The following is a 12,505-nucleotide window of genomic DNA, read 5'->3' as shown; positions in this document are numbered from 1 at the left end:
TGAATCATCCATTTTATGGCAGCTCTCTGTGCACCTCTGACCCAAAGTATATTAGATGAGGGGACATACTGATCCAGTACTGAGAAATCATTTATTTTGTTATTACAATCTCCTATAACAGAGCGAAGCACTTTAGTTTTCACTCTGTGTGCTGTGTGTAAGTGTGTGTGCCAGGATATAAGGTGTATATGTGCAACTCGGTATTATGCCAAAGCGCGTAATAGACCCGCCTGTCCACTAGAGCATAGTGTGTCAGTGTCATGTTTTGCCTTGCTGAGGCATGATTATTACACGTGTGTATGAAGGTGCTGTACCAGCAGGGGGCAGCAAAACCACTTAATTCGGTTTAGGAAAAACGTCATGGTTGGCTTTAAAATAAGTACATAAACTTTGAGTGCTTTCACATCAGGTGCCCAGGCCTGGATCCGAGTATACTTGACCCCAAAGTCTAGTTTGTTTGATTAGTGTGAACGCTCCGTACCGTATACTCGGGCACAGTTCGTCAATCCATACTCGAGTCCACTTGAAAAGGTGGTCTGGAGTACGGTTCATGTGTACTCGGGAACAGTTCCCATCAGGTGTGAAAACCAATCGTACCGAAACACGGAAGTGAACTTCTATTTAATGCGAGTATAACTTTAGCAGTCAGCAAGTAGTTGTGAAAGGGCAGGCTTTTGTCAATGCCGCCGGTCTCTTGGGCGATGTTTGTTATTAGTGTACTTGGATACGGAACAACTTTACTAATGTGAAAGCTGAGTGGCGGGGGAGTGGACAGGGAGGGCAATCGTACCTAATATGAAAATGCCCTAAGCACAATATGTACAGAAACAATGTAACATAAGTACGGAAAAGATGTCCCAAACGTCACTAATGTAACTAACAATACAATTTATGTGACTGTATGCGTCCCTGTGTGAAGGAATGTGCAGCAGATAGATTTTTTGGCCATGTACCCTTCCACATGGTATTCTTTCTATGTGTAGGTGTCAGTGAAAGCCTCATGTCCATGGTTTCCTTACACTCCTGTGTGCTCTCAATGATGCTTCAGCAGCAATTCAGGCTCAATCTGTCGTGCCGCGGCTCTGCCTGAAAGCACAGATGGGCCTTGGACACAAGTGCCCCGGATCCCAAAGGCCCCGGGAATCTATCAGAGAGCTGCAGAAGTAGATTCAATCTCACGGGACGTGTTCTCAACACCCCCTTCATTACCCCCCTGCGCTGCCTGGCAACCGTCGCCACAGTCACGGGGCTGCTGTTTACATGGTGACCCCCAGAGAAACCATCCCATTGGCTGGGCACCACAATGCCAGAGCATAAAGAGGGGGTTATCCCAAAGGCCTGTGGGAACGCTGTGCCAGCACAAATGTACATAGGTGTTAGAGTGTGAGGGGCACAAAGACAGCGGGGGAAAACTTGTCAAGGAGAGTTGGAGGCAGGGTGAAAGAGACAAAAAGATAACGATGCAGGAGAACAGGAGAAAGTAAACAACTTGAAGGGAGCTGTGTTTGTGCTATAGACGCTACAGTTTGCCGTGCATGTGTGTGTGTGTGTCCACATGCGCTCCTGTTTATCTCTGTCTCTGTTTAGATTGCTAAATCACAGCATGAGCTACCTGCAGGGTTAACAAACATTGCCATGTTTTAAATGAAACTCAAGTGAGGGGATGAGCTTAAATTACCATACATTACCATACTCTTACTGAGCCAGGTATTTCTGCTTGTGCTCTATATGGGCTCGTGTGTATATGTATGGAAATTCAGCTATGAAGACCAGGCGTGCATGCATAAAACCAACACGGAGATATGCAAACACACATCCACACACTCAATTAACCCCCCAGCGGTGCATGGGCCCCCTACTAAACGAGCTTTCTGCTCATCATTTACACAGCTCACATTATCCCTCCACCAATTTCCCCTCGATGAATCCGTCATTCTATTTTAAAATGCAGAACGCGAAGCAACAGAAACACGCACAGACACTTTGTAGCTGCAGCCAGCCTGACACCCAAGCCCTTGACTTTGACGGGGAAATGGCGGGCCTTTGAGAAGTGAGTGACTCAGATTACACACTGTGAAAGCAGTTGTTCAGGTAACTGAGAGATTCATTGAGACCCACAGTTTCACACAGGCCTGTGTGCACATAAACGAATGCACACTCACTCGGACATGTTTTCACACACATTCATTCAGTCAGACACACACAGAGCAAAAACCAGGACATTGGAGTAGAAGCCTTCCACTGTGTCAAAACTGCTAATGCATAAAGAATTCACTCCAAGGGACCAGAATGCATCTGTTCTCACTCATATTGCTTCTCTTCTTCTTGTTCATCTCTGTTGCTGACTGCCTCACAGGAGAGATTTGACAGCGTGAGAGAAAAAAGACGCTGGTCTGTGCACTAACTGAGCTGTACAGGTCTGATGACTGAAGATGCATTTAAGCCGACTACCGATGCAGAGCATTATGAGCCTGGACACTTCCTTGATTTATTTCGCTAAAGAAAACCGCATAACATAACAGCACAAAAACAGACCAAATATATTGAATTCTCTATTTTAAATGACACGTATAGCTGCTTAATTCATACAGAATTTGGTCCTAGCTTCCGCTCTAACTGAGTTTCAACCCAAGGAATGTGTTATCGTGTAGTCGCCATAAATCATTCATAAGTATCACACAGGAGATCAGAGTGAATTTATCACGGCAGATCAGAGTGAATGTTTTAGTAGCACATGTTTGATTTGATCTATAAGATCACAGCTAAGATATCAAGCATGTGAAAGTGCTGTAGCTCAGATTAGTGGGATGTGTCAGGTGATACCCAATCATTCTGAGTGATGTAGCTGCTGGCTTACAGGTGGTCTCTGTGGTCTTTTCCTCTTTGCAGAAAGCCCGCTTGGCCAGGATACGAATATCCAAACAGGGAAGCTCCAACGCCTTCCTCCACAGCAAGCGCAACGGCCTGTTCAACGAAGCTCTGGAGTTCACGGTAAGACCCGCCTCTAAACTGACAGACACGACAGGGCTTCACTTGTGTCTCATTACAGTTTTCCTCAGGATTACCCCACTAATGATATTTTCCTAAGGCTGTCAAAGTTAACGCAAATTTGTTTTAACGGCACTAATTTCTTTAACACATTAACGCAACTTGCGATTTTTAGGTTGTGGCTCAGTTTTAAAGCTAGAGTGAAGATACTGGTGTAAGGGATTTACAAATGGAACAGGTTTGGTTATTAGCTAATTTAATAAATAATATTCATAGAATTACTATTATCAATAAGAATTATTAATCAACATTAATAATGAACGGGGCACCACCCTGGAATCAGGGACCAATAACCAAAATGTTAATCCAGTCTCAAAAGGGAAATATTCCCTCCAAAGGCCAGTATTTTAACACTACTTTACACTTAGGAGGTGAATAGCGAAGGGTGAATCCGAGCACTAACTCTCATAACCAGTTGTTATTACAATATGAATGCACAATCAACACAGACAACTGCTATTTAAAATAAGACCATTTATTTTAATACAGTAATCTTAATCAATAATAAACACTCTAACAACATTAATCTAAATCAACAGTTATCACAGCAGTAATTACTAATTAACAACACTTAATAAACAAATGGATGTTCTACAACGCAGCTCTAAGCACTAAACTAGAATTAAACAAAAACACAAAGTGAGAGAGAGAGAGAGAGATGTGAGCGAAGGTGTAGGTTGGTATGTTGTGAGAGGGGTGTGTGTGTGTGCGAGAGAGACAGGTGTGTGAGAGAGAGAGGAGGAGCAAGAGGGGAAGCTCACGGTGGCGTCACTACGTAAGCGGTTACGTCACATGAGGGAGGAGTTAGGGAAACCCCGAGGCGGCGTCACCACGTAAGTGGTTACGTCACGAGGGAGGAGTTACGGAAATCACCGACTGCGTACGAACGGGAGGTTTAAGTCCCACGTGGTCGATGAAAGAGAAAGGCTGTTTTCGAAACCGCATACTATACTAGTAGTACGTACTGATTTGGCCAAAATGTAGTATGTAGTATGCAGTATGCGAACAAAAGCAAAATCTCCAGTATGCCAAAAATACCCGGATGACGTACTGATTTGGAAAAATTCTCCAGTATGCATCAGACCAATCTATCTCGCCTACTGTATCCCACAATGCAAAGCGCTGGAACAGTACAGGCTACGGGTACAAAAACAGCAGCCAAAAGCTGCTTGTTTTTTACGTTTTTTGTAGCCATTTCAACACTAAATTCACTTCTGAAAGTTTTTGAGGCGAGAAATCAACTGTGTAGATTATTAATATCGGCAGTTTTACGAAGTTAGATGGCGAATCAAACATTTGTTCCACCGTTGTCGGAGTTTAGAAGCTCCACAGAATACTGTGACAGCCAGCGAGCGCCTGCCCGGGTCGCTGCCAGCAAGCCGGGTAGTCACGCTCAGAGACCGCTATGAGCTGCTGGACCTCACTCCGGTCTCGTATACAAGAGGCTTTTATTTCCTTGTTGACGGATAGTTTGTTTAAATATCACAACACAGATGTCCATTATAAATTAACAGGAACCTGTGTTTATTTGCCTTTTTGGAGTTAAAAAGCTCCACAATCGCCCACAGGCGTAACTCGCTGGAGAGCCGGCCAGTGACGCTCACAGAGCGGCTGCAGAGCAGCAGAGTGGCGAGGGAAAAAGCAGCTTCTGACGGGGCAGAGAGATTCCTGATGAGACAACATGACACTTTTTTAGCATTTCTCTAATATCTGGAGGGAGATCAGTCCACTTTTTTTTTTTGCTGTAACTGAAAAAGCAGTTTGAGTAAAGTAAATGTTGTGGATCAATGTTTTATATTTCCCGTCTCTCCTCGTTGATGATCCTGTTTGTCGGAATAAATAGTATAAACCTGCAGTATCTTATAAAGTAAACAAGCATAACATAAACAACAAAATCAAAGTTGTATTTTTTGATAATATTGTAATAGTGGTACAAGTTTGTTTTTTTGTCCTGTGCTTTAAGAGCTGGTTTAAAGGCTTAACCTCGTCTAGCATAGGCTACTGCTAAATACATCACTTTAACTGTCACATACTGCATACTACTGAGGAGCGCAGTATGCAGTATGTACTGTATACTGCATACTGCGCTCCTCAGTAGTATGCAGTATGTACTGTATACTGCATACTACTGAGGAGCGCAGTATGTACTGTATACTGCATACTGCGCTCCTCAGTAGTATGCAGTATGTACTGTATACTGCATACTGCGCTCCTCAGTAGTATGCAGTATGTACTGCATACTGCATACTACTCAGGAGCGCAGTATGCAGTATGTACTGTATACTGCATACTGCGCTCCTGAGTAGTATGCAGTATGTACTGTATACTGCATACTGCGCTCCTCAGTAGTATGCAGTATGTACTGTATACTGCATACTGCGCTCCTCAGTAGTATGCAGTATGCGGTTTCGAATACAGCCAATGAGAAAGTGGGTAGGAAGTGGGGTTGCTCTGGTGACGAAGGCGCCACGGAAATCACCGACTGCGTACGAACGGGAGGTTTAAGTCCCACGCCGTCGATGAAAGAGAGAGAGAGAGAAACCGAGACGCTCCGGTGCAGCACAAAGAGATTTCAAGGAAAACCCACGGCGGGGCGCACACAGTAGTCAACAATAACACAGTAAAACAGTAAACAGTAAACAGTAAACACCGCAGCAGTAGGAATCCTAACTGCCGCGCGAGAGATGTACTAGCTGGGTTATTATTACTCAGATGCTCGCGTTAGTCAGCCGTGCACTGGTCTTTTAATAATAAACTACAGCTACAGATCTTCACGTTTGGCAGAAGCTAACACAAGAAGCACACAGTAATCAGACAGTCAGCAACAGTAAACAAAGCAACATAAACAAGCAAAGCAAGTTAAATAAACAAAACAAACAGACGGACGGACTCGGCGGTCCGTACGTTCAGTATAAATCAACAATAGTTATTAACTTATTGGAATATACAATCTCACTAGTCTCTGCCCAGACACAAGCCTCTTACTTGAATCGCTTCTTCGGAGCGATAGTGGAGTAGATCGTCGTTAATTGGTCCGGCGGCGTCGCAGGCTCGGACCATAACGGGCCGTTATGGAGCTCGTCAGCTGATGAACGGCGGGCTGGACCTCCGTGTGGCAGCGGAGGGGAAAGCAGCCAGAAATGAAGGAAAAGGCGGTGCGCTCGTTTCCTTTTTGATGAAGAGCGGTTGTCCTCGGCTTCCTTGGTGAAGCCGGGCTGTAGTCTTCCTTCTGCAGGGATGTGGATCAAAGTCTGATGGACACAACAATTTCTTAAACTCGTCCAGCGAGGTCAGGAAATTGTGGCTCGAGTCTTAAGGTGAACGCCGCAGCGTTGGGTACCTCCTGTAGCAACGTGAGTCGCAGTGGAAAAGGGGCGAGTTCCTCAGGTAGCGTGCTTTTATCTCTTGAGATAGTGGGCGTTTCCCGGGAAAGACCCCACGTTTCCTATTAGCCTCATCCAATGGGGCTGCTCCCGTTTGGATTCAACTGAGATCTCGCGTGAAGACGCGAGATTTCATGAGCTGGCGGTTTAGTCTTTGTTCTGTTATCAGGCTTTAAATCACCCATGTAGGCCGGTATCTTAGGCTTACTCCTAAGCTCTGCTCTAGGCCGCTCTTTGTCTCGTGAGGTCCCTACACTGGTATCATATGAAACTAGAATGAAACTAGCATGGCCATTTTCAAAGGGGTCTCTTGACCTCTGACCTCAAGATATGTGAATGAAAATGGGTTCTGTGGGTACCCACGAGTCTCCCCTTTACAGACATGCCCACTTTATGATAATCACATGCAGTTTGGGGAAAGTCATAGTCAAGTCAGCACACTGACACACTGACAGCTGTTGTTGCCTGTTGGGCTGCAGTTTGCCATGTTATGATTTGAGCATTTGTTTATGCTAGATGCAGTACCTGTGAGGGTTTCTGAACAATATTTGTCATTGTTTTGTGTTGTTAATTGATTTCCAATAATAAATATATACATACATTTGCATAAAGCAGCATATTTGCCCACTCCCATGTTGATAAGAGTATTAAATACTTGACAAAACTCCCTTTAAGGCACATTTTAAACAGATAAAAAATGTGCGATTAATCGGGATTATATATTTGAATCGATTGACAGCTCTAATATTTATATTTGTAATTTTATGAACTGATAACTAAAAGCCTGACCTCTGCGTCTCCTTGGAAAAACGGTTCTGAGGATTTCAGAGTGGGCAATAACTAAGTCACTGGACGCAGGCCTCGCTTGTCCCTCCTTTAATTATCAATTCTTAGAATGCACCCAGCGTCCCGTCAGAGCAGCTAGCTGTGATCTCATTCGATAAGCAGCACATCTAATGTGAGCATCTTTGAGCCCAGCTGCCCAGCCGGGGAACATGCTTCAGGCGATGCAGCAGGAAATGTAAACACAAGTCACCAAAATGTTGCGGTTCACAAGCACTATAGTGGCCCGGGGCTGACACAGCACAAAAACAAAAACAAGTGCTTCTTCCTCCCTCGCCCTCTTTCTCTCTTTATGTGTCTCTATAGCTCTCTCTCTCTTCAATAGCAATGGTTAGGACAGAATAGGAATGGCTCTAGCGCTTATACTCAAGACTGGGTTGAATAATGCATTGGATTCATATTGATTTCCTTAAGAGACAATATATGCTGCAAAGGCTGCAGTGTTGCTTTTAAATGTGTGGTTATGTTTCCATTTATCTTAATTGCAAGCAAAGGGTCATGAGTAAAACTTGCCTGCACAGTATATACTAGATAATAAAGTTGTTTTATTGACTGTTTTTTTTAAGATTCAAGAATACCTCTCGACCCAGCAGTGTTAAAAGAAACTGTTAAGGGGAACTCTTGACACTAATAAGGAGTTACAAAGTTTGCAAAAGTTCAGTATAAACAAGGATACTCCTTTTGCAGTTTGTTTTATTCATGAGACAAAAATATATTTATTTTTCGTTTATAGCACTAGTATTCCTATGAAGATTTGGCTTTAATTCATTGTAGATTGCACACACTGCTTCATTATGACTACCTATTTTATTAGGGATGCAAGGATTGTGAAATTCTGGGCCAATACCAATCCTGACATTTAAAATAACAATTTTGGCGATACGATAGCCGATACCAATGGATTTACTGTTGTCATTATTTATTCCCTTTTTATGCCAGGGAAACAGACATCTTCATTATAAAATAAATAAATGAGCTGTTTTAAAGTCATTCAACATGTCTTTGAATGAGCACAAACTCAATCATACAAATTTATGAAACAATTAAAAACTAAAAATATTCTGTTTTAAATTTTTAATTAGCAAGTCAACATTTTGCCGGCGCAAAATTGATTCAACACAACAGATAATCATCGGCAACTGCCATCGGTAAATGTCATCTTATTTGCCGTCAACAAGGTGAATATTGACCAATAAATTGGTGCATCCCAAAACTTTATAATTAAATTAATATAATTTTGAAAGGTGGGAACATTATTACCAGTAGGCGATTTGAGCAGGGGTGAGGGGGATGCCATCCTCCTTATTAGTAAAATGACCAAAATGCAAAATCCCTCCCATTAACCTGCCATTCCCCTCTCCATCCTCTAGCAGCAGAGAGAGTGCAGGAGGGTGTTCAGTTGATAATGTTAGTCTAGTCTGACTGACTTATTGATCCTTTATCTGACTGAGGTTTGTGCAAGTTAGAATCTATGACCCCGACCATAGATCTGAAATATCAGCAGCCTAACTCTGCTGTGTATTGATGAATCCATACTGCTATCCGTGGTGCTGAAGTAACAGATGGATTTGTAATGCTGACTTTTTCTCTAAGTCTAACCCTTCTGTCAGTTTCATCTTGGATCTGTAATATTTTCTAAACTATATAGCTAGGGGGGGGGGAGTAGTATTAAAAAATACAGAACCAGAGTAGTTCATGGGGCAGTTCGCTGGTCGTGGGTGAACGTAACGAACAAAGGTTCTGTTAAATATGTACAAATCGCTTACTGATTATTACTTCATAGAGCAATGCATGTACCTCTTCAGTACTGTATGCTCTTATAGCAATTTCCCCACTAACAAACATAGCATCAATGCAAAAATAAGTTGAGTGGCAACAATTACAGTCTTTATTATGCAAACCACAATGAGAGAAAAAAATGTTTTCCATATTGTGCAGCTCAAAAGTAATTCAGTGGAACATTATCAGTACTAGGGGGTGTCATGATTTTGATTCTTAATCAGAAATCGATCAAAGTCCGATTGACGATTCTCCCAGTATTTTGTGGTGTGGCGACATTTTGCATTCCCAGTGAGTCACGTAAACAACAAATGTGCCGTTGACAGAAAAACTTCAGTTTGTAGGCCGCAGAAGATTTAGAGACTGCAGCCACCAAAGAAAACAACGATAATCTAACTGTTTGACGATTTTGGCCACGGTTGCGCTATCTCCACTTAAAATCGATTGTGTGTCTACATCGCTTATACGGTAAAGCGGGGTTTATGCTCGCCGTAGTGTAAAGCATGTGGGCACCAACAGGGACGTCATGGTGCATTCAGGTGTGCCTCATAAACTCTGAGAAGCTATTGTTGTAAAGTACACTCCTGCCATCTAGTGGATCTTCTCTTTGTTGAAAGTGTAAATGACAGTTGTCAGGGCATAAAACCATCTGTTGATTTTTACATATCAAGACTCCATAGTCTAACAATGGCAGGTTTAAAACGAAAATCAAATCAAATCGTGACCTTAAAATTGAAAGTCAAATCAAATTGTGGTTTTGTAGAATCGTGACACCCCTAATCAGTACTTTAAGACTTTTTACTTATTTGCATAGATACTGTCATGTGTTTAATATATAATGTGTCTTATATGACATTCACTTCGTGTCAGTGCTGGTAGGGACTACCAGACTTGCTGCTTATGTCCAAACAGTTAACAGTATATTTAAAGATTTATGCCTGCTCAATAAAATATGAATTGTTGTCCAACTTAAGTATAATTCTAAGGCAGTTATTTACCAACAACATATACAGCTGCATGCAGAGCGACAGTGTGTTTTGTCGCTCAGCCGATCAAGCTGTTTCCAGTCTCTACAGTATGGTGGCCACCTGGGTGGTGAGCCACAGCCGCCTCCAGACAGACTGCTGATATGGGCTCGCGGTTGCATGTATAGAGAAAGACAGTAATAACTCGGGCTAAACACATGTGTTTTACTGCTGTGTTAGGTACAGATAAGCAGGGTGAACACAGGTGAGCGGTCTTGACGAAGACAAACAAGAGTCATGAGCGAAGGAATGTACCCTCTCAGCAGAAGAAGCTTCTGCTTACAACACCAGCCAGCCGCCCCGCTTAACAAACTGCAAACAGAAAATTGCTCCTACAAATCTTCCAAACATGGCATTTTACTTGCCTTACGGCGGTGCTGTGGAGCATGCAGGGATCAGAGCAGTATTCTTTGGCTTTGTTTTTTATAAACAGCTCAACCACAGATTCTGCTGGAGGAGACTGATGCAACCTATTGAAAGTCTGTATATGTGAAACACTGCTTTACTTCTGACAAGAACAATGATTGCATTCTGCAATATACTGAAGAGACATCTTCCCAGGCTCAAGCTAAGGCTATTATGGCCAATATTTATAACAATAATGCAGAGTAATCAGTGTTTTCTGTGTACAAGCTCTTCCCAAAACTCTACTTAGATGTTGGATATATAAGGATGTTAAACTTAAAATCATGTTTGCAGATATATTAAAAGGGATTTGTTCTAAATATTACTTGAAAAACAAAGTGTCCATAAAGCAAACAAGACGATAAAAGCCTTGTAATAAAATATTAGGGGTTTAGGTTTCTGAAGTGTTTTATACAAGTTCCTCAAGACCTGAAAGTCAAATGATTTATTGGACAATACAAACATACTGTACTGACAAATATAAGCAAACAAACTGCTGAATATTTACAATAAAATGTTGTTTTTGCTGGTTTCTTTACTTTCTTAGAGGATCCAGGAGGCTTCCCGGCAGTCCACTTATTCTCTGACTCACCTCACCGCGGCCCAGAAATGAGCTTTGTATCCAAACCACCACAGAACTAGAAAAGGCGCCCACTTGTTCACGCACAGATACACACACAAACAAACACATAAATGGCATAGAAAAGAAAGGAATATGGAAAACAAGTCATTAACAAGCTGCCTGTAGGCAGCCTTTGCAATAACAGAGATGGAGGCGAAATGCCACGATGGATATTTTTATATGAATCGTATATACTGTATATCCATTAGGAGTGAGTTGTGCTATAACTCTCCCTCCCAGTGCGGATCAATGAACCGGCTCCACTGATGTTTGCAGACGTGCCGTTCAGGGTCGGAATAGTAATGTTCCCTGTGTCAGGACTGGCGTGACTGCAGCCCTGACCGCTGTCTGTTATCCTTGCTCTACTATTACCACTAGTAAAACTCTACCTGTCTGTTGTTCTTTTGTCTCCTTCTCCAACTGAAGCAACTTCCATACAAGATGAACCTTTCAGATCAGGTACATAGACAACAGCTGGCCGTGCACCTCCCACATCTGATTAATGTCAAAAAACGGTAGAATAGCATTCATTTTGTGTGTGTGTGTGTGTGTGTGTGTCTGTGTTACAGAGTTCCACCGAGGAGGAGCAGCGGTTAAGCAAGTCCACCTCTCTACTAGAGAGCCAGCACCACCACCTGCTGCACTGTCTGGAGAAAACCACTGTGAGTGCACCGACACACACACATTCAACCTTTTTATGTTAATAATATCACAATTATATCTCTACTGCTGCACGATTATGGCCAAAATGAGCACCTTTCAAACAAATCAAATGCACCACCAGCCACCAACCACCACAGACAAAGCATCCTTATTTAGACAAAACATCTTTTAAGTTAGATGTCAAGTTTGTCCACATTAAAATTGAGTTTTGTTTGCATCATTGACTCTTGCTTGATGATAGTTCCAGGTAAGAAATGTCCAAAAAGCTCCGAAGCCAGTGAATAATTGAAATATCATGAGGTGTTTTCTAACACTGGACCACAATCTTCTTATCTCCGCTAATGATGAATCAAATTAATGTACACAACCTTTGTTTTTCCAGAATCACACAACAATGAAAGTTAAATTGTGTAGATTTTAAGATATTCATTTAATAGGGATAAACCCCAGATTGTGCAATCGTCCATACATTCCTATGTCGAGCTGTGTCTCATTAGGTTAAAATAACTGACAGCCATGCTTAATGTGTATATAGATGTACGGTATTTGTATGTGCATGGGCAAGCGCAGCCCACTGTAGCGTGATGTCCGGTACACTGCATTTCCTGTATGACACACGCTCATCTGTCTGTATGTGATACAGACAAACTGTCTGTTTCAGCCTGGCACAACTCAGAGCTTGGCAAAAGAAATAGCGTAGCATGCGCTGCTGCACAGGCACACCCACACATGCTCAT

The 12,505-nt window shown here is 42.4% G+C and overlaps 1 protein-coding gene across 1 annotated transcript in view; it reads left to right on the top strand.

Annotated features, from left to right (window-relative positions):
* The window catches only part of kcnd3 (potassium voltage-gated channel, Shal-related subfamily, member 3), a 127,518-nt gene that overhangs the window by 110,059 nt on the left and 4,954 nt on the right, over window positions 1–12,505 (top strand). The window contains exons 5-7 of the mRNA XM_037772340.1: window positions 2,890–2,991; window positions 11,532–11,564; window positions 11,675–11,767. Coding sequence (XP_037628268.1) covers window positions 2,890–2,991; window positions 11,532–11,564; window positions 11,675–11,767 — 228 coding nt within the window. The remainder of the gene's footprint in view (window positions 1–2,889; window positions 2,992–11,531; window positions 11,565–11,674; window positions 11,768–12,505) is intronic.

Source organism: Sebastes umbrosus, chromosome 6 (genome assembly GCF_015220745.1).
Source record: "Sebastes umbrosus isolate fSebUmb1 chromosome 6, fSebUmb1.pri, whole genome shotgun sequence".
Classification (NCBI taxonomy): Eukaryota; Metazoa; Chordata; class Actinopteri; order Perciformes; family Sebastidae; genus Sebastes; species Sebastes umbrosus.
The sequence above is the reverse complement of the archived record's forward strand: the minus strand, read 5'-3'. Positions and strand labels throughout refer to the sequence as shown.